The sequence below is a fragment of the Pseudoliparis swirei genome, chromosome 16, assembly GCF_029220125.1.
Source record: "Pseudoliparis swirei isolate HS2019 ecotype Mariana Trench chromosome 16, NWPU_hadal_v1, whole genome shotgun sequence".
Lineage (NCBI taxonomy): Eukaryota > Metazoa > Chordata > Actinopteri > Perciformes > Liparidae > Pseudoliparis > Pseudoliparis swirei.
In genome coordinates this window covers 2000379-2026137 of record NC_079403.1, presented here as the reverse complement: position 1 = coordinate 2026137, position 25759 = coordinate 2000379, and the positions used below count along the sequence as shown (strand labels likewise).

Sequence of the window (25759 nt, the reverse complement as noted above, 5' to 3'; positions counted from 1 at the left end):
GGTGTGTGATGTCATCCAGGCGTGTGATGTCATCCACACGTGTGATGTCATACAGGCGTGTGATGTCATACAGGTGTGTGATGTCATCCAGGCATGTGTGATGTCATACATGCATGTGATGTCATACATGCGTGTGATGTCATACATGCGTGTGATGTCATACACGTGTGTGATGTCATACATGCGTGTGTGATGTCATACATGTGTGTGATGTCATACATGTGTGTGATGTCATCCAGGCGTGTGATGTCATACACACGTGTGTGATGTCATACATGCGTGTGATGTCATCCAGGCGTGTGCCCCGTGTCGTGTCTTGCAGGTGAAGTACAGGTCCCCCCAGGAGCCGGGCGGGGGCTCCGCCCTGCCCAACCTGCTGCAGCTGGAGCACCTGCTGCACGCCAGCAAGCTGCAGAGCAACGTATGACATCAACGCTCACCTGCTGCACGACGTCACCGCTCACCTGCAGCTGCCCAGGGCCTCGCGGGGGTGGCAGAACAAACGCGCGTGTGTGTGTGTGTGTGTGTGTGTGCAGGTGGAGTACAAGAAGAAGTCCAAGGAGGTGAAGGCTCAGTACCACACGGGCACGGTGGAGCAGCTCCTCCACCAGGAGAACGCCCGGCACAGCCAGGTCAGGCTGCTCCTGCTGCTCCTCCTGCTGCTCCTCCCCCTGCTGCTCCCCCTCCTCCTCCTGCTCCCCCTCCTCCCCCTTCCCCCTCATGAATGGTGTGTTGCAGGTGAAGTACCAGGAGGAGCACAGGAGGAGCAGAGGGAGCTCCCAGATGGAGTTTGGAGACACTGAGATGTACAAAGTGTCGAAAGAAGCTCAGAGGATGCAGAGCGAGGTGAAGCTCTCCTCCTCCTTCTTTTTCTTCTTCTTCTCCTTCTCCTCCTTCTTATTCTTCTTCTTCTTACAACATGTTCAACTTTACTGCCCTTCCCCCCCCTGTAGAGAGAGTACAGGAGGGACTATGAGGAGCAGATTAAAGGTAAATCCTTGATGGACGTGGACCAGACCCCCGGATACCTGACGGCCTGCCACGCCAGCAGCCTGCTGAGCGAGGTGACACACACACACCACACACACACACACAGACACGCACACACAGACACGCACACACAGACACACACACAGACACGCACACACAGACACACACACACAGACACGCACACACACACACACACAGACACCACACACAGACACGCACACACAGACACACACACACAGACACGCACACACACACCACACACCACACACACACACACACCACACAGACACACACACAGACACCACACACACAGACACACACACACACACAGACACGCACACACAGACACACACACACAGACACACACACACACACCACACACACAGACACACACACACAGACACACACACACAGACACGCACACACAGGTTAACATGTAATGTGGGCGTGTCCACAGAAGGAGTACCGTAAGGACCCGGAGAGCCAGGTGAGAAAATACTGACTTTACAAATTTAATTAAATTAAATATTTATATATTTTATATAGTTATAACCCTGTGTGTGTTTGTGTATGTGTATGTATGTGTATGTGTCTGTGTGTGTGTGTCAGACGGACCAGCTCAGAGAACACTCCTACGGGACGGTGACAGACACACCTGAGCTGCTGCACGCCGCCTACCTCAAAGACGTCTACAGCCAGGTGTGTGTGTGTGTGTGTGTGCGTGTGTGTGTGTGTGTGTCACTGTGTGTGTGTGTGTGTCACTGTCACTGTCACTGTCACTACTTCCTGTCCCTCTGTCCCTGTAGAAGAAGTACCGGGGCGAGGCGGAGCTCCTGAAGGGCCGCTGCAGTCTGGGGGCGGAGACTCCGGAGATGCAGCGCGTGAAGAACAACCAGAGACACATCAGCTCTGTGAGGCCGTGGACTCTTTATTCTGCTTTTTACTTTGCTTTCATGTTTTATTTTATTTAACGAAGTTTAAAATAAACAATTGTTAAACATCCACAAAATATATAATCTTTACTTTTTTAGATTCAATTTTATTTATTTTATTTTGTGTTTTATTTAATTTAACTATATTTAAAACAACAAATTCTAAAGTTGTATAATTAAAAATATATATAATCTTTACTTTTCTTTAGATATATTAAAGTTTTTAATATTTTTTAAACTTATTTCATTTATTTTAATTTTTCAAATATTTTTTCTTTTTTATTGTCTGTCATATTTTAATTTCTTGTTTTATTTAATTTAACTATATTTAAAATTAAAAATTCCAAATTCGTAAAATTTAAAATATATATAATCTTTATATTTTTTTAGATATATTAAAGTTTTATTTATTTTATTTATTTATTTTATTTATTTTATTTATTTTATTTATTTTATTTATTTTATTTATTTTATTTATTTTATTTAATAACTGTGGCGCGGCTCTCTGCCGCCCCCTAGCTGCAGTACTGCTGGGACTCGAAGCTGATGAGAGGCCTCGTGTCTTCAGTCACCGACACGCCGGAGATCGTCCTCGCCAGAGACAACGCCAAGCGGGTCAGCGAGGTACGCACACACATATACACACATATATATATATACACACATATATATATACACACACATATATATATATATATATGTATATATATTAGGGCTGTGAAACGATTACAATTTGTAATCGGATTAATCACAGGTTTTTGTGGATTAATCATGATTAATCACATATTACCGATATTCTCGGTATATTTTGTGAGAACATAGAGATTTATGACAAAAGACGGATATATACATTTATACATTATTCTATACAATGGTGCTGCAACTCAGCAGTTATTTAGCAGTTTTCTTCCATATGGAACATTAATACATCTTCATCCTAAACAGAATGTTTAACCCTCCTGTTACCTTTCTGGTCAATTTGACCCCATTCAATGTTTAATGTCGGTGTTCTTTGGGGTCAATTTGACCCCAGGCTGTTTTTCACTGTGTCAAACATATCAGAAATATCAACTTTTTATTTATTTAAAGGGCTATTTAGGTAGTCAACAAACAAACATAAAGTACCTCACACTTAAACTTGGGAAGCAATATTAATTCTAATAATTTTCTGGAGGTTTTAATTGCTGGGGTCAAATTGACCCCGAGGGTAAAATATGTTAGTAAATGTAAAGGTAACAGGAGTGTTAAACAGAACATGTTTCTCTTGTTTGTCAACTATTAACTCCACCATGATACAATCTAAAGGTGGACAGATTGACAAGTGACTTTTTTTTGCTCGGTCCCGATGCGCGCGCACGGAGCTCTGTGGCGCGCCAGACGGAGATCGATAAGTGTTAACGCAACGCGAAGAGACAGAAATGACATGCTGCTGTGGAGATACGATCAACAACAGACGTTTAGTTTAATAAAAGAACAAAGACGTGCTCTAGAGAACATGTCAGGGGGCCAATCTCTTTAATGTCATGCGATCTACCGACACTACGCCGCGATCGACTGGCAGGTCGCGATCGACGTGTTGAGACCCTGATCTACAGGAAGTAGAAGTCGTAACAAGGTTTCCGGAGGTGAACCTGCGGAAGGATCATTACCGATGAACAGACCGTCTGCATGAGAGCGGACAGAGTTCAGATTGAAGTGGTGGATTGGAAGCTCATTTTGCAAGTGACTTTTTTTTCGTCCCGACGACCAACAACAGACGGATTGGAAGCTCATTCTGCGCATGCGTTAAATGCGTTAAAAAACAAAACTAGTTAAACCTGTAATTGAATTAACTGAGTTAACGCGTTATTTTTCACAGCACTAATATATATGTATATACAGGACTGTCTCAGAAAATTAGAATATTGTGATAAAGTTCTTTATTTTCTGTAATGCAATTAAAAAAACAAAAATGTCATGCATTCTGGATTCATTACAAATCAACTGAAATATTGCAAGCCTTTTATTCTTTTAATATTTAATATTTTTTAATTGCATTACAGAAAATAAAGAACTTTATCACAATATTCTAATTTTCTGAGACAGTCCTGTATATACATTAGCTGGTGGTGGTGAATGGCGTACTGCACCTTTAAGGCTGCTCTCTGCTCAGGTCTGCTACAGGGAGGAAGTGGGTCGTGGCACCGCCGTCACCGACACACCTGAGATGGAGCGAGTCCGACGTAACCAGGACAACATCAGCTCGGTGAGGACACACACACACACCCCCACACACACACACACTCTGAGTGTGTGTGACCGTGTCTCCGTCCCACCAGGTGAAGTACAGGCAGAGTTGGGTGAAGACCTCCAGTGTGGGAGTGACTCCAGAACTGGAGCGAGTCCGACAGAACCAGGAGAACATCAGCTCGGCAAGACGCACGCACGCACGCACGCACACGCACACGCACACGCACACACACACACACGTGTCAGAGTGACGTTGAAGCCCACCTGTGTGTGAACAGGTGAAGTACCAGCGCGGGCTGCGGGAGATGAAGGCCAGCAGCACCGGGCTGGACACACCTGAGTACCGGCGGGTCAGGAGGTCACAGGACTCCGTCTCCATGGTAGCGGCCCGGTGGGGGCGTGGCCTCTGGCGTGGGAGGAGCTAACACGAGTGACTTGGCACCACGACTAACGAGCACCAGGCAGCATGGAGGACAGCACTGTGTGTGTGTGTGTCTCTCTGTGTGTGTGTGTCTCTGTGTGTGTGTGTGTCTCTGTGTGTGTGTGTCTCTGTGTGTGTCTCTGTGTGTGTGTGTCTCTGTGTGTGTGTGTCTCTGTGTGTGTGTGTGTCTCTGTGTGTGTGTGTCTCTGTGTGTGTGTCTCTGTGTGTGTGTGTCTCTGTGTGTGTGTGTGTGTGTGTGTCTCTGTGTCTCTGTGTGTGTGTGTGTCTCTGTGTGTGTGTGTCTCTGTGTGTGTGTGTCTCTGTGTGTGTGTGTCTCTGTGTGTGTGTGTCTGTGTGTGTGTGTCTCTGTGTGTGTGTGTGTCTCTGTGTGTGTGTGTCTCTGTGTGTGTGTGTCTGTGTGTGTGTCTCTGTGTGTGTGTGTCTCTGTGTGTGTGTGTCTCTGTGTGTGTGTCTCTGTGTGTGTGTCTCTGTGTGTGTGTGTCTCTGTGTGTGTGTGTCTCTGTGTGTGTGTGTCTCTGTGTGTGTGTGTCTCTGTGTGTGTGTCTCTGTGTGTGTGTGTGTGTCTCTGTGTGTGTCTCTGTGTGTGTGTCTCTGTGTGTGTGTCTCTGTGTGTGTGTGTGTCTCTGTGTGTGTGTGTGTCTCTGTGTGCGTGTGTGTCTCTGTGTGTGTGCGTGTGTGTCTCTGTGTGTGTCTCTGTGCGTGTGTGTGCGTGTCACAAGTCGTACAGTAAAAGATTTTAAAAAACTAAACGTGTGTGTGTTTTATTTGCTCACTGACCAAATGCACCCTGAGGTGTGTGTGTGTGTGTGTGTGTGTGTGTGTGTGTGCGTGCGTGCGTGTTACGCCTCCACCCTTCATGACGCGTGTTCCTCCCAACAGGCCAAGTACCACGAGGACTTCAAGCGTGCGCGCGCTCGCGGCTGCACGCCCGCTCGCGGCTGCACGCCCGGATTGGACGAGCCCGGCATGGAGCGCTACCAGAGGGCCAATCAGACGCTGGCGGAGGCGGGATATGGGAAAGGGATCCGCCCACAAGCGATGGAGACGGACAGGCGGCCGGGAGGCATCATCGTGGGTCAGTGACCTCGACTTGTTCACACGCAGTGCCCCTTCACAATAAAAGACGACCCTTTCACAATAAAAGACTACCCTTTCACAATAAAAGACTACCTTTTCACAATAAAAGCATACCCTTTCACATTAAGACTACCGTTTCATGATAAAAGACTAGACTTTCACAATAAAAGACTACCCATTCACGATTAAAGACGACGATTTCACAATAAAAGACTAAATCCACTAACGGTTACCATTCGACTCATTTGCATATTTAAACAGAACATTTCAGAAAACTCTCCTGAGGAAGTTTCTCTGGTCCTTTAGAATACTGGGTGTGGTTCTGTGGTTCTGTAGTTCTATGGTTCTGTTCATGTTCCAGTGTGAGACCCGTTTCCTTGAGCAGGGATCTCTTTAGGAGGTCTTGGGCCCCTCACAGTCGTCCCTGTAAAGACGGTCCTCTCCCGTAGACCTGAAGGCGTGGCGGACCGACCCGGGCTCCATCTTTGACGTGGACCCCCTGGAGGACGAGGTCCAGTCCAAGAGCCTCCGCCGGATGTCCGGTAGTTCATCTTCTAGAGCAGTCGGACAGCTCTTTATCGGTCTGCTCTGTCAGAGCTAATGTCTCTTCCTCTTCCTCCTCCCTGCGCCGCCCCCTGGTGGCGGCCCGACCAATCAGAGCGGCTCGAACGCCGGCCGTTCTCCCGGCAGTCCGTCGGCTCGCTGACCTCTGACCTCTGGGACCGCAGCAGCGCCGACACCCCCGGTATCTTCTCCCCCCGCGCATGTTTCCTCCTCTAACCCACAACCCGTCTCCTCACAGGATGACCTCACGGTGTGATTCACAGCTGAAGAGGCTCCGCCTCCTTCCACCAGGAGGAGGAGCCTCCCACCACCACCAGGAGGAGCAGGAGGCCCCACTGACCCTCTGTCTGTGTCCCCAGCTCCCGTCCTCCCCGGAGCGTACCACCACCAGGGGGCAGTGCAGCAGCACGGCTACATGCACCAGACCAGCATGTCGTCCGTGAGATCCGTCGCCTCCCCCCCGCACGCCGGCGCCTTGGTACGTTCCGAGCTGAGAGGTCCTTTTAAATGAGGGAACATATTAACTTTAGAATATATAATTTAGATATAGAATAAATAATGAAACACGGATTCTATGGAGGGATGTTTATGTCAAGTGGTAATAGATCTGAAATATTACTAGAAATATAAAGTCTGGGGTACATTTGACAGAATATGTGACGTATTAAAAATAATAGACAACATAATATCACATTTTATTCTGATCCACTTCATATACAGAATAAAGAACTATTTTAGATTATAGCAGACGCTTTCTTAAAGTCTCCTGAAGGCCGAGGAGGTCAAAAGGTCAATTATCTAAAATAGATGAAACAATCAAACTGATCGACACAGTAAGAACAAACTAAAATTATTAAAACACACAAAATTAAATAGAATTCAATTGAAAACGCAATTAAATTTAAATTTAAAATACTATAAATGAAAAAAGAAAGAAATTGAAGCAAATGAAACAAACGATGAAATAAAATAATAAATAATTAAACAAGGGAATAAAACAAAAACAAAAATTAAAAAAATAATAATACAAATAAAACACTGGAATAAAGTTATAGAAAAATAAAATCTTGATAATAAAACAAAATTAAAGAAAAAAAGAAAGGAATAATAGTAATATAACACAGGAATGAAATTAGATTAAAATTCAAATTAAATACAAAAACAAAAAGATTAAATGAACCAAAAAATAAATTACAAAAATAAAACAAGGGAATGAAACTAAATTTAAATAACAAAAATGGAACAAAATTTAATTTTAAAAATGTAACAAAAAATTAAAACATACTAATAAAACACCGGGAAGAAATTATATAAAAATGTTCATGAAATTATAATAATGAAACAAAAATGAAATAATATTAAATTAATTAAATCAAAAAAGAAAAACATTTAGTCCCAGAGGAGGTCAGGTGCCCCCCCCCCCACTGCCTGCCTCTCGCCTGCAGCGCGTCTTCCGGGCGCTGTACGACTACGCGGCCCAGGACCACGACGAGGTTTCCTTCCGGGACGGAGACGTCATCGTCAACGCTCAGCCCATCGACGAGGGCTGGATGTACGGCACCGTGCAGCGCACCGGCAAGTCGGGCATGCTGCCCGCCAACTATGTGGAGGGCTGCAACTAGAGGAGGAGGAGGAGGCTCCGCCCCCATGACGTCTGCACTCAGGGATGTTCTCTGCATTTCAGAGACGCCACATCCAGATGTGTTCAGATGTTTTGGAGGTTTTTGAGATCAGGAAACAACAACAAAACAAAAACAAGAAGAAGAAGAAGTAGAAGAAGCAGCAATAAAACCGTAAAGTCAACCAGCTGGAAATAGACCAGAATGCATTGCAGCTACAGGGACGGGGCTCAATAAGGGGGGGGGGGCTAGATGTTTCATCATGAACAGCGTCTGGCTGTTATTGAAAGGCATTGTGGGAAACAAAATCAATCCCCAACTCAAGGAGAAGCTTTCCTTAAAGGGACAGTAGCGCTGCGTCGTAGTGTGTGTGTGTGTGTGAGTGTGTGAGTGTGTGAGTGTGTGTGTGTGTGTGAGTGTGTGAGTGTGTGTGTGTGAGTGGAGTACCACAGCAGAAGTATGTGAGAGCCCTCAAAGAATCCATATCAGTTTAAATGAACCGTATATTCAGAATAAGACGCAGAGCGGCTCTCCTCCTCCACTCCGATGATCGCCGTCGATCGCCATGTTGCGATGACATCGTACGTCGAGGTGACGCGTTCCTCGCTTCACGTCGATACAACTCATATTCTTCACTTTTCATTCGTGTTCACAGCCACACAAGAGGATCTAAAACAGACTAATACAAGTAAATAACGTACGATCATAAAACAAGCTGCAGTTAAGAAGCTCCGAGAGGTTGAATCACTGTGTGTGTCTGTGTGTGTGTGCGTGTGCATGTGCGTGTGTGTGTGTGTGTGTGTGTGTGTGTGTGTGTGTGTGTGGAGTCTGTTGGGATGTTAGAGAGGTGAACTTACTCTAAACATCGGCTCTGAAGTCCTTCTACTGGAGTAGTACTCTCTGGAGAAGTACCTGCAGGGTTGCCAGGTCTGTGTGACAAAACCAGCCCAATGGCCAATAAAACCAGCCAAAAAACCAGCCCAATATCAGAACTCAAAACATGCCCGTGCCAAACCATATACACTGCTTTTAAAGTCCATGTCCATGTGTGTACGTGCTGATCTGGAGTCAGTTTTGTAGGATTTGGGTATAAATAAATTATTTCATTTAAAATATGGATTTTTATTTAAAGATATTCATGTAATTTGCATGCAAAATAGGTCTACCCGAACCAGCGGACAAGAAATTTAACCAGCGGCAACACTTTAAAAGTAGCCCAATTCCGCGGGAAAACCGCGGACCTGGCAACACTGAGGTACTGTACCTGGTACAACAGCTTTTCAAACCATCGTTACTGTCCCTTTAAGAAGGAACCGTCGGACAGAGGGACGTTTAAATCTAGCCGTCGACAACTGACGTCAAATATTACAACTAAAGGAGGGAAAGAGGGCAGCGGGATGATGGAGAGGGGTCTAGAGTTCCAGTAGGAACCAATGGGCTTTGATCCGAGAGCCACAGACAGGAAGTCAGACCGCATTAAGAGACGGACCGTTTTTTTGTTTTTTGGGACAATAAGAAAATAACATTAACGCACCACTCATCTTTTAAGGATGGAGGAGGATTTAAAAAAGGAGCCGAGGAAAGGAAACATTAGTGTGTAGAGAAGGGGGTGTTGTTTTGAGGGGGGACGCAGTGGAGAGATCCCTCACGTCATTTATTTATCCTGAGTTCTACTTCCTGTTCAGGTGTCGTTTGATATAATCACAAAGACTAACCGTGTGTGTGTAAAGGACTCAACTAACTCACTGTGTCTCTCTGCTTTCTAACTATGAACATGGTTAACACGCACACGCACTGCTGTACGTGCTCTGAAAACACTACATTTCTATGGTCTCCTCACATGTCTTGGACCCGTAAGTCGTGTTTGGGTTGGTTGTCTTGCCGTGTGCATCCCGGTCATGTGCAGAATAAAAGCATTTCGTTATGACATGAACAATAGATGCAATAGATTATACTTTACTGAATATTCACGTGTTAATTGTGTTGATTTTTGGGGCCGTTTTGTCTCTTATTTTCTCGCATTGAGGACTTTTGGCTTCTTTGTAAAGTTTTTTGGGGATTTAGTCTGTAATGCCATCACAGGTATTACTAAGTTTATTATTTACACATTATTTTGAATTCTGTATCTCTCATTCTCAGTTGTGTTTTGTTTGCCATATTATGATTACAGTGTGGTAGAAATAAAAATATATATAATTCAACCAAAGTGTGGTTCTTCAAGCCTGTTATTCAGAATGTGTACATATTAATTAATGTTACATCTGAAAATGACTATTACTAAATATATTAACTGTGTAATTACTTGAAAGATTCAATTCATATATTCGTGATGGTCTTGAGGAAGCCAGAATAAAGATAAATCATGTTAGAATGTTTATTAAGTCATTTCAACTTTAAACCAAAGCACGCTTTAATGTTTTTACAAACATATACGGATATAGACAAACCATTGGAAATTATTTTAATAAGCATTATTTTTAACCTCATATGTTATCTGTCAATTAGTTGATCACACTCTTTTATTTTGAAATTTGGTAGCGGAAATCCATATTTGTTTACATCTGAAACCGCTAATGTGCCTTTTTTAACGTAATATTTATCTTTCAAAAAGGGAAAACTTAAATTCAAGTAAATATATTTGTGTAAACGTGGGTTAATTTTAGCAGCATTTAAAACATATTGTTGAATTCTGTTTTGTGTGTGTTTCCGGTGTCTCGTCAAACTCAGTCCCCCCGCAGATGTTCAACCTCTTAATGTTCCTCTTGAACAAGATGCGGAGCTTCAACCTGGTCTTAGTTTAACCCCGACTAGTTAACTCAACGAGGCCTAACCACAACTAGGTAACTTACCGACGGATAAACACACCGGAAGTAAAGTCGCCGAGGACAGATTTAAGAGAGGGACAATCAGAAATCGTCCGTATCTTTGTGCGCATGCGTGGTAAACTGTCCCGGAAGCAGCCGTCCACGCTGAATGAGAACGCGCTGATTTGGCCCTAAAATGATGAAGTTCCTCCCTAAACTGCTGCTGCTCGCGCTGCTCGCCTTCCCGGCCACCATCCTCATGAAAGGCGAGTCTCCATTCTGTTGTTCGAGGAGGAGGAAGGAGAGAGAACGGGAGGCGGGGGGCCTGCTTAGACTGACGTGTCCTTAGCTGTTAGCCGGGGAGCTAACTAGCTCCGTTAGCTGTTAGCCGGGGAGCTAACTAGCTCTGATAGCTGTCTGGAACCGTGACACGTTCACTTCCTGTTTAATCTAGTCTTAAAGTATCACGTAACTTCATATATTATACCAGTAATGAGTATGCATTCATACACGTTTAATTAAGCCGGCCGATGTCCATGTTGTTGTTAGGCTAACGGGCATTAAACGACTCAAAGCTAGCATTAACACATCAATAAGAGGTACCTATTGTTCTATAAGAGGTACCTATTGTTCTATAGGAGGTACCTATTGTTCTATAAGAGGTACCTATTGTTCTATAGGAGGTACCTATTGTACTATAAGAGGTACCTATTGTACTATAAGAGGTACCTATTGTTCTATAAGAGGTACCTATTGTTCTATAAGAGGTACCTATTGTACTATAAGAGGTACCTATTGTTCTATAAGAGGTACCTATTGTACTATAAGAGGAACCTATTGTTCTATAAGAGGTACCTATTGTACTATAAGTGGTACCTATTGTTCTATAAGAGGTACCTATTGTTCTATAAGAGGTACCTATTGTACTATAAGAGGTACCTATTGTACTATAAGAGGTACCTATTGTTCTATAAGAGGTACCTATTGTTCTATAAGAGGTACCTATTGTACTATAAGAGGTACCTATTGTTCTATAAGAGGTACCTATTGTACTATAAGAGGAACCTATTGTTCTATAAGAGGTACCTATTGTACTATAAGTGGTACCTATTGTTCTATAAGAGGTACCTATTGTTCTATAAGAGGTACCTATTGTTCTATAAGAGGTACCTATTGTACTATAAGAGGTACCTATTGTTCTATAAGAGGTACCTATTGTACTATAAGAGGTACCTATTGTTCTATAAGAGGTACCTATTGTTCTATAAGAGGTACCTATTGTTCTATAAGAGGTACCTATTGTTCTATAAGAGGTACCTATTGTACTATAAGAGGTACCTATTGTACTATAAGAGGTACCTATTGTTCTATAAGAGGTACCTATTGTTCTATAAGAGGTACCTATTGTTCTATAAGAGGTACCTATTGTACTATAAGAGGTACCTATTGTACTATAAGAGGTACCTATTGTTCTATAAGAGGTACCTATTGTTCTATAAGAGGTACCTATTGTTCTATAAGAGGTACCTATTGTTCTATAAGAGGTACCTATTGTTCTATAAGAGGAACCTATTGTTCTATAAGAGGTACCTATTGTACTATAAGAGGTACCTATTGTTCTATAAGAGGTACCTATTGTGCTATAAGAGGTACCTATTGTTCTATAAGAGGTACCTATTGTTCTATAAGAGGTACCTATTGTTCTATAAGAGGTACCTATTGTTCTATAAGAGGTACCTATTGTTCTATAAGAGGTACCTATTGTTCTATAAGAGGTACCTATTGTTCTATAAGAGGTACCTATTGTTCTATAAGAGGTACCTATTGTTCTATAAGAGGTACCTATTGTTCTATAAGAGGTACCTATTGTTCTATAAGAGGTACCTATTGTTCTATAAGAGGTACCTATTGTTCTATAAGAGGTACCTATTGTTCTATAAGAGGTACCTATTGTTCTATAAGAGGTACCTATTGTTCTATAAGAGGTACCTATTGTTCTATAAGAGGTACCTATTGTTCTATAAGAGGTACCTATTGTTCTATAAGAGGTACCTATTGTTCTATAAGAGGTACCTATTGTTCTATAAGAGGTACCTATTGTTCTATAAGAGGTACCTATTGTTCTATAAGAGGTACCTATTGTTCTATAAGAGGTACCTATTGTACTATAAGAGGTACCTATTGTTCTATAAGAGGTACCTATTGTACTATAAGAGGTACCTATTGTTCTATAAGAGGTACCTATTGTTCTATAAGAGGTACCTATTGTACTATAAGAGGTACCTATTGTTCTATAAGAGGTACCTATTGTTCTATAAGAGGTACCTATTGTTCTATAAGAGGTACCTATTGTTCTATAAGAGGTACCTATTGTACTATAAGAGGTACCTATTGTTCTATAAGAGGTACCTATTGTTCTATAAGAGGTACCTATTGTTCTATAAGAGGTACCTATTGTTCTATAAGAGGTACCTATTGTTCTATAAGAGGTACCTATTGTTCTATAAGAGGTACCTATTGTTCTATAAGAGGTACCTATTGTTCTATAAGAGGTACCTATTGTTCTATAAGAGGTACCTATTGTACTATAAGAGGTACCTATTGTTCTATAAGAGGTACCTATTGTTCTATAAGAGGTACCTATTGTTCTATAAGAGGTACCTATTGTTCTATAAGAGGTACCTATTGTTCTATAAGAGGTACCTATTGTTCTATAAGAGGAACCTATTGTTCTATAAGAGGTACCTATTGTACTATAAGAGGTACCTATTGTTCTATAAGAGGTACCTATTGTTCTATAAGAGGTACCTATTGTTCTATAAGAGGTACCTATTGTTCTATAAGAGGTACCTATTGTTCTATAAGAGGTACCTATTGTTCTATAAGAGGTACCTATTGTTCTATAAGAGGTACCTATTGTTCTATAAGAGGTACCTATTGTTCTATAAGAGGTACCTATTGTTCTATAAGAGGTACCTATTGTTCTATAAGAGGTACCTATTGTCTATAAGAGGTACCCATTGTTCTATAAGAGGTACCTATTGTTCTATAAGAGGTACCTATTGTGCTATAAGAGGTACCTATTGTTCTATAAGAGGTACCTATTGTTCTATAAGAGGTACCTATTGTACTATAAGAGGTACCTATTGTTCTATAAGAGGTACCTATTGTTCTATAAGAGGTACCTATTGTTCTATAAGAGGTACCTATTGTACTATAAGAGGTACCTATTGTTCTATAAGAGGTACCTATTGTTCTATAAGAGGTACCTATTGTTCTATAAGAGGTACCTATTGTTCTATAAGAGGTACCTATTGTTCTATAAGAGGTACCTATTGTTCTATAAGAGGTACCTATTGTTCTATAAGAGGTACCTATTGTACTATAAGAGGTACCTATTGTTCTATAAGAGGTACCTATTGTTCTATAAGAGGTACCTATTGTTCTATAAGAGGTACCTATTGTACTATAAGAGGTACCTATTGTTCTATAAGAGGTACCTATTGTTCTATAAGAGGTACCTATTGTTCTATAAGAGGTACCTATTGTACTATAAGAGGTACCTATTGTTCTATAAGAGGTACCTATTGTTCTATAAGAGGTACCTATTGTACTATAAGAGGTACCTATTGTTCTATAAGAGGTACCTATTGTTCTATAAGAGGTACCTATTGTTCTATAAGAGGTACCTATTGTTCTATAAGAGGTACCTATTGTTCTATAAGAGGTACCTATTGTTCTATAAGAGGTACCTATTGTACTATAAGAGGTACCTATTGTTCTATAAGAGGTACCTATTGTACTATAAGAGGTACCTATTGTTCTATAAGAGGTACCTATTGTTCTATAAGAGGTACCTATTGTTCTATAAGAGGTACCTATTGTACTATAAGAGGTACCTATTGTTCTATAAGAGGTACCTATTGTGCTATAAGAGGTACCTATTGTGCTATAAGAGGTACCTATTGTTCTATAAGAGGTACCTATTGTACTATAAGAGGTACCTATTGTTCTATAAGAGGTACCTATTGTACTATAAGAGGTACCTATTGTACTATAAGAGGTACCTATTGTTCTATAAGAGGTACCTATTGTGCTATAAGAGGTACCTATTGTGCTATAAGAGGTACCTATTGTTCTATAAGAGGTACCTATTGTACTATAAGAGGTACCTATTGTTCTATAAGAGGTACCTATTGTTCTATAAGAGGTACCTATTGTTCTATAAGAGGTACCTATTGTTCTATAAGAGGTACCTATTGTTCTATAAGAGGTACCTATTGTTCTATAAGAGGTACCTATTGTTCTATAAGAGGTACCTATTGTACTATAAGAGGTACCTATTGTACTATAAGAGGTACCTATTGTTCTATAAGAGGTACCTATTGTTCTATAAGAGGTACCTATTGTTCTATAAGAGGTACCTATTGTTCTATAAGAGGTACCTATTGTACTATAAGAGGTACCTATTGTTCTATAAGAGGTACCTATTGTACTATAAGAGGTACCTATTGTACTATAAGAGGTACCTATTGTTCTATAAGAGGTACCTATTGTACTATAAGAGGTACCTATTGTACTATAAGAGGTACCTATTGTTCTATAAGAGGTACCTATTGTTCTATAAGAGGTACCTATTGTACTATAAGAGGTACCTATTGTGCTATAAGAGGTACCTATTGTACTATAAGAGGTACCTATTGTACTATAAGAGGAACCTATTGTTCTATAAGAGGTACCTATTGTACTATAAGAGGTACCTATTGTACTATAAGAGGAACCTATTCTATAAGAGGTACCTATTGTTCTATAAGAGGTACCTATTGTGCTATACGAGGTACCTATTGTTCTATAAGAGGTACATATTCTATAAGAGGAACCTATTGTACTATAAGAGGTACCTATTGTTCTATAAGAGGTACCTATTGTGCTATAAGAGGTACCTATTGTGCTATACGAGGTACCTATTGTGCTATAAGAGGTACCTATTGTTCTATAAGAGGTACCCATTGTTCTATAAGAGGTACCTATTGTTCTATAAGAGGAACCTATTGTACTATAAGAGGTACCTATTGTTCTATAAGAGGAACCTATTGTACTATAAGAGGTACCTATTGTACTATAAGAGGAACCTATTGTTCTATAAGAGGTACCTATTGTACTATAAGAGGTACCTATTGTTCTATAAGAGGTACCTATTGTTCTATAAGAGGTACCTATTGTTCTATAAGAGGTACCTATTGTACTATAAGAGGTACCTATTGTTCTATAAGAGGTACCTATTGTACTATAAGAGGTACCTATTGTTCTATAAGAGGTACCTATTGTTCTATAAGAGGTACCTATTGTACTATAAGAGGTACCTATTGTTCTATAAGAGGTACCTATTGTACTATAAGAGGTACCTATTGTTCTATAAGAGGTACCTATTGTTCTATAAGAGGTACCTATTGTACTATAAGAGGTACCTATTGTACTATAAGAGGTACCTATTGTTCTATAAGAGGTACCTATTGTACTATAAGAGGTACCTATTGTACTATAAGAGGTACCTATTGTACTATAAGAGGTACCTATTGTACTATAAGAGGTACCTATTGTTCTATAAGAGGTACCTATTGTACTATAAGAGGTACCTATTGTTCTATAAGAGGAACCTATTGTTCTATAAGAGGTACCTATTGTACTATAAGAGGTACCTATTGTTCTATAAGAGGTACCTATTGTTCTATAAGAGGTACCTATTGTACTATAAGAGGTACCTATTGTTCTATAAGAGGAACCTATTGTACTATAAGAGGTACCTATTGTACTATAAGAGGTACCTATTGTTCTATAAGAGGTACCTATTGTTCTATAAGAGGTACCTATTGTACTATAAGAGGAACCTATTGTTCTATAAGAGGAACCTATTGTTCTATAAGAGGTACCTATTGTTCTATAAGAGGTACCTATTGTTCTATAAGAGGTACCTATTGTGCTATAAGAGGTACCTATTGTTCTATAAGAGGTACCTATTGTACTATAAGAGGTACCTATTGTTCTATAAGAGGTACCTATTGTACTATAAGAGGTACCTATTGTACTATAAGAGGTACCTATTGTTCTATAAGAGGTACCTATTGTACTATAAGAGGTACCTATTGTTCTATAAGAGGTACCTATTGTACTATAAGAGGTACCTATTGTACTATAAGAGGTACCTATTGTTCTATAAGAGGAACCTATTGTTCTATAAGAGGTACCTATTGTACTATAAGAGGTACCTATTGTTCTGTAAGAGGTACCTATTGTTCTATCTACTCCACCTCAGAGGTACCTATTGTTCTGTAAGAGGTACCTATTGTACTGTAAGAGGTACCTATTGTACTGTAAGAGGTACCTATTGTTCTGTAAGAGGTACCTATTGTTCTATAAGAGGTACCTATTGTTCTCTCTACTCCACCTGAGGTACCTATTGTTCTCTCTCCTCCACCTGAGGTACCTGAGCTCTCCCTCCCTGAGGGGGGGAGGAGCGCTCCACCTCGGGTCTCTTTGGTCTGACAGTCGTCTTGCTCCTTCAGGGCCGATGGCGAGCGCCCAGGACCTGACTGAGGACGAGGAGGCCGAGGCCGCGGACGAAGACGCCGCGGACGAAGACGCCGCGGACGAAGACGCCGTGGACGACGCGGCGGCCGAGGACGACGAGGCTGAGGTGGAGGACGACGAGAACGTGGAGCTGGTGAGCGGCGGCCATGACCTCGCCACGCCGGAGGGGTTCCTCACCGTGGTCGTTAACACGCCTGTTATTTACACGGTTAAAACGTAAATAAGTTGAGCTCCGTTGTGACAGTCTGCAGCTTTTGGATTTTCAGCCTTTTGTTTTAACCGTGAGATAAACGACGCGAGCTCGAGGAGATGATCATCATACGATGACCCTCAGGGTAAAGACAACTCGCTCTGTCAAAGAGGAGGAAGAGGAGGAGCAACGACGTGATTGGCTGAAGCTCCTCTGACGCTCGTTTAAATTAAACTTGTTGTTTCTAGACGGAAGAAAAAGAAGACGAGGAGGAGGAAGCACTGGTGGGAGAGGTGAAGGCTTCCCCCAACGCCGACACCACCATCCTCTTCGTCAAAGGAGACGGTAACGACTCTCTCTCTCTGTCTCTCTCTCTGACTCTCTCTCTCTGTCTGTGTCTCTCTCTCTCTGTCTCTCTCTCTCTCTCCAGAAGCTTCCTCAAATCTTTTCTTATCCAATGGAGAACCAGAGGTCAGGCTCTGCTCAGTGAACATGAGTACTGGCTGAAGGTAAATGATAACGTTCTCATGATGCGTTCAGGCTCTGCTCTGTGAACATGAGTACTGGCTGAAGGTAAATGTTAATGTTCTCATGATGCGTTCAGGCTCTGCTCTGTGAACATGAGTACTGGCTGAAGGTAAATGTTAACGTTCTCATGCTGCGTTCAGGCTCTGCTCTGTGAACATGAGTACTGGCTGAAGGTAAATGTTAATGTTCTCATGATGCGTTCAGGCTCTGCTCTGTGAACATGAGTACTGGCTGAAGGTAAATGTTAACGTTCTCATGCGTTCAGGCTCTGCTCAGTGAACATGAGTGCTGAAGGTAGATGATAATGTTCTCATGATGCATTCAGGTGTAATCTAGTAAATAGTAGTGTTGGTGCTGATCTAGAATCCAGATGTTTCCACATATTTGTCTCGATTAATTGTGTTTTGTGACTTTATTTCTTAGTTCCTTTCACCTCAGCCGTAATAATGACGTCATGTCCCCTTTAAATAATCCTCCAGACTTCCCCGCCAACAACATCGTGAAGTTCCTGCTCGGCTTCAGCAACAAGGGCCCCGAGAACTTCGTGGTGGAGTCTCTGGACGCGTCGTTCCGTTACCCGCAGGTAGGCCGGCGACCTTTGACCTCTGGGGGCCGGAGCGCCCGATCGGTCCCCGCGCCGCCTCTTTAACTGTAGCTCCGCCCCCTCAGGACTACCAGTTCTACATCCAGAACTTCACGGCGCTGCAGCTCGGCACCGAGGTCCCGGCCAGCCGGCAGGCCACCTTCGAGTACTCCTTCATCCCCGCGGAGCCCATGGGGGGGCGGCCCTTCGGCCTCGTCATCAACCTCAACTACAAGGACGCCAATGTGAGGGGGGGCTTCTTTCTCTTTTTTCTCTCTCTCTCTTTCTCCTCCCTCTCTCTCTCTTTGATCCTGTGGTTTCTGGAGTCGTGGTTCTGCTTTAAGTTTAAAGACATTTTAATATTTAAAAAAGTTTTTTGTTTATTATTATTTTAGAGTTCCGTTAAATTATAAAACCTTTATTTCATAATTCTAGTTTTAACGGCTTCATATTTTCTTTAATGTAAACGGAGTCTTAACGTTCCTCTCTTCTTCTTCTTCTTCTGTTGTTGTTGTTTGTTTGTTTGTGTTTCAGGGAAACGTTTTCCAGGACGCCGTCTTCAACCAGACGGTCACGGTGACGGAGCGCGAGGACGGGCTGGACGGAGAGACGTGAGCGCCTCCTTCCTCCTTCCTCCTCCACTCCTTCTTCGTTCCCTCCTCCCTTGTTGCCTCCACCCTCGTCCACTCCTCCTCCTCCCTCGTTTCCTCCTCCCTCGTTCACTCCTCCCTTGTTCACTCCTCCCTCGTTTCCTCCACCCTCGTCCACTCCTCCTCCTCCCTCGTTTCCTCCTCCCTCGTTTCCTCCTCCATCTCGTTCCCTCCTCCCTCGTTCCCTCCTCCCTTGTTGCCTCCACCCTCGTCCACTCCTCCTCCTCCCTCGTTTCCTCCTCCCTCGTTTCCTCCACCCTCGTTCACTCCTCTCTTCTCTACAGGATCTTCCTCTACGTCTTCCTCTCCGGTCTCAGTCTGCTGGTCGTCGTTGGCCTCCACCAGCTGATGGAGTCCAGAAAGGTACACAACAACAACAACAACAACATCCGTTGATGTGTTTGCTGTTTATTCATTTATCTGAGACGGTTTGCTTCGCTTATCCCTTCAAAATAAAAGCCTCTGGAACAGAATCATCAGGAAGCAGAACAACGTTTAAAGTTTATTAATTCATGAATAATCTCTGTGGCTAAACTTCCTGTTGTTTGTTTGTTGTCCTCAGAGGAGACGTCCGGCCCAGAAGGTGGAGATGGGAACGTCGAGCCACAACGACGTCGACCTGAGCTGGATCCCTCAGGAGACCCTCAACCAGATCAGTGCGTCTCACTCCTCCTCCTCCTCTCACTCCTCCTCCTCTCACTCCTCCTCCTCTCACTCCTCCTCTTCACTCCTCCTCCTCCTCTCACTCCTCCTCCTCTTCACTCCTCCTCCTCTTCACTCCTCCTCTCACGCTCCTCATCTCACTCCTCCTCCTCTCACTCCTCCTCACGCTCCTCATCTCACTCCTCCTCTTTTCAAACTTCCTCTCACTCTTCCTTTCCTTACTCCTCCTCTCACTACTCCTCCTCTTCACTCCTCCTCCTCCTCTCACTCCTCCTCCTCCTCTCACTCCTCCTCTTCACTCCTCCTTCTCCTCCTCTCACTCCTCCTCTTCACTCCTCCTACTCCTCCTCTCACGCTCCTCATCTCACTCCTCCTCCTCTCACTCCTCCGCCTCACTCCTCCTCACGCTCCTCATCTCAATCCTCCTCTTTTCAAACTTCCTCTCACTCTTCCTTTCCTTACTCCTCCTCTCACTCCTCCTCCTCCAACTTGTTTTCTTCACTCTTTTTACTCCTTTGATGTTTTCAAGTCTCTAGAACCTGTTTGACCTTTGACCTCCGGTGCGCTCGAGAGTCACTCACTCTGTTTTCTCTCTTCCTCGCTGTCATGTTTCACTCTACAGTGCAGAGTCGCAGAGGTGAGGGGAGTGTGTGTGTTACCGTGTGTGTGTGTGTGTGTGTGTGTGTTACTGTGTCTGTGTGTGTGTGTCTGTGTGTGTGTGTGTGTGTGTGTTAGTGTCTGTGTGTGTGTTACTGTGTGTCACTGTGTGTGTGTGTGTGTGTTTGAACTCTGTAAATTGACTTAAATCTGATTCCTTGTTTGTTTTAAATGTTTGTGAATCAACATTTTAAGTTCACGTGATGCGTTCAAGGACCGTCAGGAAGATGAACACCTGGCGACCCTGAAGTGGTTGTTTCTACTTCCTGTTCATGTTTTGTTGGGGATTTGATTTAAATGTCTTCTCTCTCCTCCTCCTCTCTCCTCTTCACTCTCCTCCTCTCTGCAGACAAAGCGTCTCCCAAGAGATCTCCTCGCAAGAGGAGTCAGAAGCGCTCGGTCGGCTCGGACGAGTGACGGGCGCCATGACGCCTCGACGGCGAGTCTTCATCACACCAGGAGGAGGAGGAGGAGTTAAAGGAGGAGGAGTTAGAAGAGGAGGAGTTGGAGGATGAGGAGGAGTTGGAAGATACTGAGAAACTTTAACCAGTGCCAAGGAGCAACGGCTGGCTCTACTTAAAGCTAAAGAACTGTTGAACACACACACATCCACATACACACACACATTTACACACTCACATACACACACGTTTGTCACACACACATTTGTCACACACGTTTCTTTCACACATTTCTTACACACACACACACACATTTCTCTCACACACGCGTGCGGTGGTTCCTCGGGGAACCTGCTGGTCCTGAGGACGCAGCGTTGGGTTCAAGGTCGTGGCTCTTCTCTGAAGGTCGTGGCTCTTCTCTGAAGGTCGTGGTTCTTCTCTGAAGGTCGTGTCTCTTCTCTGAAGGCCGTGTCTCTTCTCTGAAGGTTGTGGCTCTTCTCTGAAGGTCGTGTCTCTTCTCTGAAGGCCGTGTCTCTTCTCTGAAGGTTGTGGCTCTTCTCTGAAGGTCGTGTCTCTTCTCTGAAGGTCGTGGTTCTTCTCTGAAGGTCGTGGCTCTTCTCTGAAGGTCGTGGTTCTTCTCTGAAGGTCGTGTCTCTTCTCTGAAGGTCGTGGTTCTTCTCTGAAGGCCGTGTCTCTTCTCTGAAGGTCGTGGTTCTTCTCTGAAGGTCGTGGTTCTTCTCTGAAGGTCGTGTCTCTTCTCTGAAGGTTGTGGTTCTTCTCTGAAGGCCGTGTCTCTTCTCTGAAGGTTGTGTCTCTTCTCTGAAGGTCGTGGTTCTGTTTGAAGTTGTTTTTATTTGTCTGATCATGTGATTGTTTTGTTTACTACATTTACATCTGGTTCCAGCCTCATGTCCCGTTTCCTGTTCCTATTGATCAGAAACTGAACGTCTTCGTCTTTCACAACAACAACAACAACAATGAAATCGTCTACGTTTTGGACAAAACAAATGTTTAGCTCCTCGTGGCCGAGGATTGTGATCGTTGTTTCTGGAGGACTTCTCCTTCTTCTTCTTTTCCTCCTTCTCCTCCTGTTTTTACTGCATAGTGATCGTAGCTTGAGGCTCAACCTGAGGTCCGTGGACAGGACGTGGGCAGATGAGACTCTTTGACCCCGACGCCCCTGAACTCGGCCCTCGGGGTCAAAGGTCAGCTGACCGCGTGTCTGTTTCTCGAGCGGCGTGTCAAGATCAGAACGCCGATCGTTCTAGAGTCTTTTATTGTATTTTATTTTATTGTGAATAAAGTTCAGCGTTGACTGACGGTGTAAATACTGAGCGACGGGACCCAGCTAATTTATTTGAGTGACAGGTCGGGTGACGGAGGGAGGGGGCGGGGCTTTGTGCCTGTTTGTGTTTCGGTTCACCACTAGGGGGCGACGTGTGTTCTGGGGTTTCGTCCCGGTGCCGCGGCTCTTAAAGCCGCAGGAGGCCCCCGGTGCATAGAAACGAGCTTCTACTTTTTATTTGCTTTTAAATGTGCAGGAAATAAACTTTGATGATTTACTATCGGCTCGGTTTCCTCTTTTTACATTTAAAGCTTTTTAATTAATTCACTGGTTAGAGCTGTTTAGAAATCTAATTAATCGGCAATTATCAAATGTCTTTAATTTAATATCTTTAATGATTTAATATCTTTAATCATTTAATATCTTAATTTAATATCTTAAATGATTTAATATCTTAATTTAATATCTTTAATGATTTAATATCTTTAATTTAATATCTGAATATAATATCTTTAATGATTTAATATCTTTAATAATGTAATATCTTTAATAATGTAATATCTTTAATGATTTAATATCTTAATTTAATATCTTTAATGATTTAATATCTTTAATAATTTAATATCTTTAATGATTTAATATCTTAATTTAATATCTTTAATGATTTAATATCTTTAATTTAATATCTGAATATAATATCTTTAATGATTTAATATCTTTAATAATGTAATATCTTTAATGATTTAATATCTTAATTTAATATCTTTAATGATTTAATATCTTTAATAATTTAATATCTTTAATGATTTAATATCTTAATTTAATATATTTAATAATGTAATATCTTTAATGATTTAATATCTTAATTTAATATCTTTAATGATTTAATATCTTGGTTTAATATCTTTAATGATTTAATATCTTAATTTAATATCTTTATTGTTGGACCGGGTAAAACATCAACTTAGATTTAACTTTGGTCTCCAGAAGATTTGTTTTTGTGGATTAAAATTAGATTATTAATTATTATTAGATTAACTTCAGGATTCATGCTGCAATACAACAAAAGCTAGGCTAATGGTTCCCACCTGTATCTGGGCTTTGTGCTAACCTAGGCTAACAGTTCCCACCTCTATCTGGTCTTTGTGCTAAGCTAGGCTAACGGTTCCCACCTGTATCTGGGCTTTGTGCTAACCTAGGCTAACAGTTCCCACCTGTATCTGGTCTTTGTGCTATGCTAGGCTAACAGTTCCCACCTGTATCTGGTCTTTGTGCTAAGCTAGGCTAACAGTACCCACCTGTTTCCAGTCATTGTGCTAAGCTAGGCTAACAGTTCCCACCTGTATCCAGTCATTGTGCTAAGATAGGCTAACAGTACCCACCTGTATCCAGTCGTTGTGCTAAGCCAGGCTAACAGTACCCACCTGTATCCAGTCGTTGTGCTAAGCTAGGCTAACAGTTCCCACCTGTATCCAGTCATTGTGCTAAGCTAGGCTAACAGTACCCACCTGTATCCAGTCGTTGTGCTAAGCTAGGCTAACAGTACCCACCTGTATCCAGTCGTTGTGCTAAGCTAGGCTAACAGTTCCCACCTGTATGCAGTCGTTGTGCTAAGCTAGGCTAACAGTACCCACCTGTATCCAGTCGTTGTGCTAAGCTAGGCTAACAGTTCCCACCTGTATCCAGTTGTTGTGCTAAGCTAGGCTAACAGTTCCCACCTGTATCCAGTCGTTGTGCTAAGCTAGGCTAACAGTTTCCCTCCGTTTCTTTAACCTCCATTGAGGTGAAGTTTCTCCGCCTCTGGACTTCGAGCGTTTCTTCGGTAAGTTCATGTCTCGTTTGTTCGTACGAGTTTTACGAGTGTAAACAACGTACGTTTATTCGCAGAAGACGCCGTGAAGAGGAAGTCGGCCTCCGGGGACGAGTTTCATCCAGATAACTTTTATTATCACTTAGTTTGTGGAGTTTTAAAGTGATTATAACATCGTGGAGAAGCTGACGGCTCTGCAAATGAAATTGGATCGATTTGAAATCCTATTGGCAAACGGGAGGAAGATGGAGGAATAGTGGGTGCGCAAAATTGAATTGCAGCTACTGGAAGACCAAACAATCCCAATCTTATCTGCTTTCGGCTCCCTCTACCAGGACGGGCCTTGGCCAAGGCCGTTACTGGAACAACAACTCCCCCGAAGATCACTGAAGCGAGACTCTCTCTCATTCCCTTCCCCCGATCCACAGACACCTGTGGTTGTTTTCTCCCCAGGACCCTTCAAGGCTATCTCCATGGCAACGACCATCTTGTGGACTGAGAACTTTGTCTGTTGTGGACTGGGGGAGGACGACACACCAGGCCACTTACACACACAACCAACACACTGAAATGCACTCACTACCCCCCCCCCCATCCCACGCCTTCGCCTGCTTTGCCCCCCAGGGTGACAGGACGGGGTCTGCGTCCGGCGCCGTGACGGCGATGGACCGGGCTGGCTGCTTGTCGGTGCTGGTCACCTTCTGCCCCCAATGGCGGGGCTATCGCCCAGTCTTTGGCTTACCTCCCCTCCCCCCCTTCCTACTCCTTGCAAGTCATGTCTAAGATGTATGTGCTTATGTGCAATGGTGTTTTTTGTTTCTCCTGCTCCCACACTGTACCCCTCTAGGGGCATAGTCGGGGGGTGGCTTTTTCTTTTTCTCGCCTCTCTTCCCTCATGTTATGCTGTCATCTTTCATCCACCCTTTCCAAGATGGCGCCGCGGACGGCGCCTCGGTGTCTTGGTGTGCGAATCTTGCACCTTCCGCCAAAAAAAGTTCCTCGTTTGTTTGTGAAAACATTCTTTGGCAATAAACCTGTTTCTGATTCTGATTCTGTTAAATGTTTCTTTATTTCTAAAAACACATTTGTGTAATTATATCACGAGGCAGCTTTAAATACTCATATTTATATTAACGTTGTCTCCTAGGAACCACATTCATGTTTCATATCAACCAATGAGAGTATGAGGTTCATCAACACACACATATATATATGTATGTTTTATATTTATATAAATGTATATATATAAAAATATTATGTATGTGCATATATATATATAATATATATAAATATTATATGTATATTTATAAATATAATACTTTTTGTAAAGTCCTCCTGCAGTTCACCTTTCCTCCAGCAGGGGGTAGGACAGCTCCACTGACCTTCCCTCTTTTCTCCTGTCTCCTTTCCTGTCTCCTTTTCTTCCTTCTCACTGATATTTCGTTATATAGGCATGTTACCCAGTTCACTACTGTTATTATTATTATTATTATTATTTTCTACACTTTTCTGATTATTTGTATTATGTTTAATTTATTTTGACTCGTTTCCCTCTGAATGGATCAGATCAGGACCAGGTCTGGATCAGGACCAGGTCTGGATCACAGGACCAGGTCTGGATCACAGGACCAGGTATGGATCAGGACCAGGTCTGGATCAGGACCAGGTCTGGATCACAGGACCAGGTCTGGATCAGGACCAGGTCTGGATCACAGGACCAGGTCTGGATCACAGGACCAGGTCTGGA

At 42.7% G+C, this 25759-nt stretch overlaps 2 protein-coding genes across 5 annotated transcripts in view; both read left to right on the top strand.

Annotated features, from left to right (window-relative positions):
- The window catches only part of LOC130205929 (nebulin-like), a 44793-nt gene extending 34734 nt beyond the window's left edge, over nucleotides 1-10059 (top strand). The window contains exons 44-59 of the mRNA XM_056433513.1: nucleotides 323-421; nucleotides 537-632; nucleotides 739-846; nucleotides 954-1064; nucleotides 1448-1477; nucleotides 1600-1689; nucleotides 1797-1901; nucleotides 2442-2546; nucleotides 4075-4167; nucleotides 4241-4333; nucleotides 4430-4531; nucleotides 5473-5668; nucleotides 6120-6212; nucleotides 6329-6415; nucleotides 6594-6712; nucleotides 7680-10059. Of these exons, the coding sequence (XP_056289488.1) occupies nucleotides 323-421; nucleotides 537-632; nucleotides 739-846; nucleotides 954-1064; nucleotides 1448-1477; nucleotides 1600-1689; nucleotides 1797-1901; nucleotides 2442-2546; nucleotides 4075-4167; nucleotides 4241-4333; nucleotides 4430-4531; nucleotides 5473-5668; nucleotides 6120-6212; nucleotides 6329-6415; nucleotides 6594-6712; nucleotides 7680-7856 (1704 nt within the window). The 3' untranslated portion in view covers nucleotides 7857-10059. The remainder of the gene's footprint in view (nucleotides 1-322; nucleotides 422-536; nucleotides 633-738; nucleotides 847-953; nucleotides 1065-1447; nucleotides 1478-1599; nucleotides 1690-1796; nucleotides 1902-2441; nucleotides 2547-4074; nucleotides 4168-4240; nucleotides 4334-4429; nucleotides 4532-5472; nucleotides 5669-6119; nucleotides 6213-6328; nucleotides 6416-6593; nucleotides 6713-7679) is intronic.
- A 609-nt stretch (nucleotides 10060-10668) lies between these two features.
- On the top strand, nucleotides 10669-22480 carry ssr1 (signal sequence receptor, alpha). 4 transcript variants are annotated; one of them, XR_008834134.1, is made up of 11 exons: nucleotides 10669-10923; nucleotides 17221-17378; nucleotides 17684-17780; nucleotides 18443-18546; nucleotides 18633-18791; nucleotides 19081-19157; nucleotides 19481-19559; nucleotides 19759-19852; nucleotides 20482-20496; nucleotides 20866-21502; nucleotides 21743-22480. XR_008834134.1 is itself a non-coding variant. In XM_056434528.1 (10 exons), the coding sequence occupies exons 1-10, from the start codon at nucleotides 10854-10856 to the stop codon at nucleotides 20931-20933; spliced, it is 921 nt and encodes a 306-aa protein (XP_056290503.1). In that variant the 5' UTR covers nucleotides 10669-10853; the 3' UTR covers nucleotides 20934-22480. The 4 variants fall into 4 exon arrangements, 2 of the variants coding, with proteins under 2 accessions (XP_056290503.1, XP_056290504.1); XR_008834133.1 differs by having other exon boundaries at nucleotides 20866-21682; XM_056434528.1 differs by having other exon boundaries at nucleotides 20866-22480.
- Nucleotides 22481-25759: the final 3279 nt, after the last annotated feature.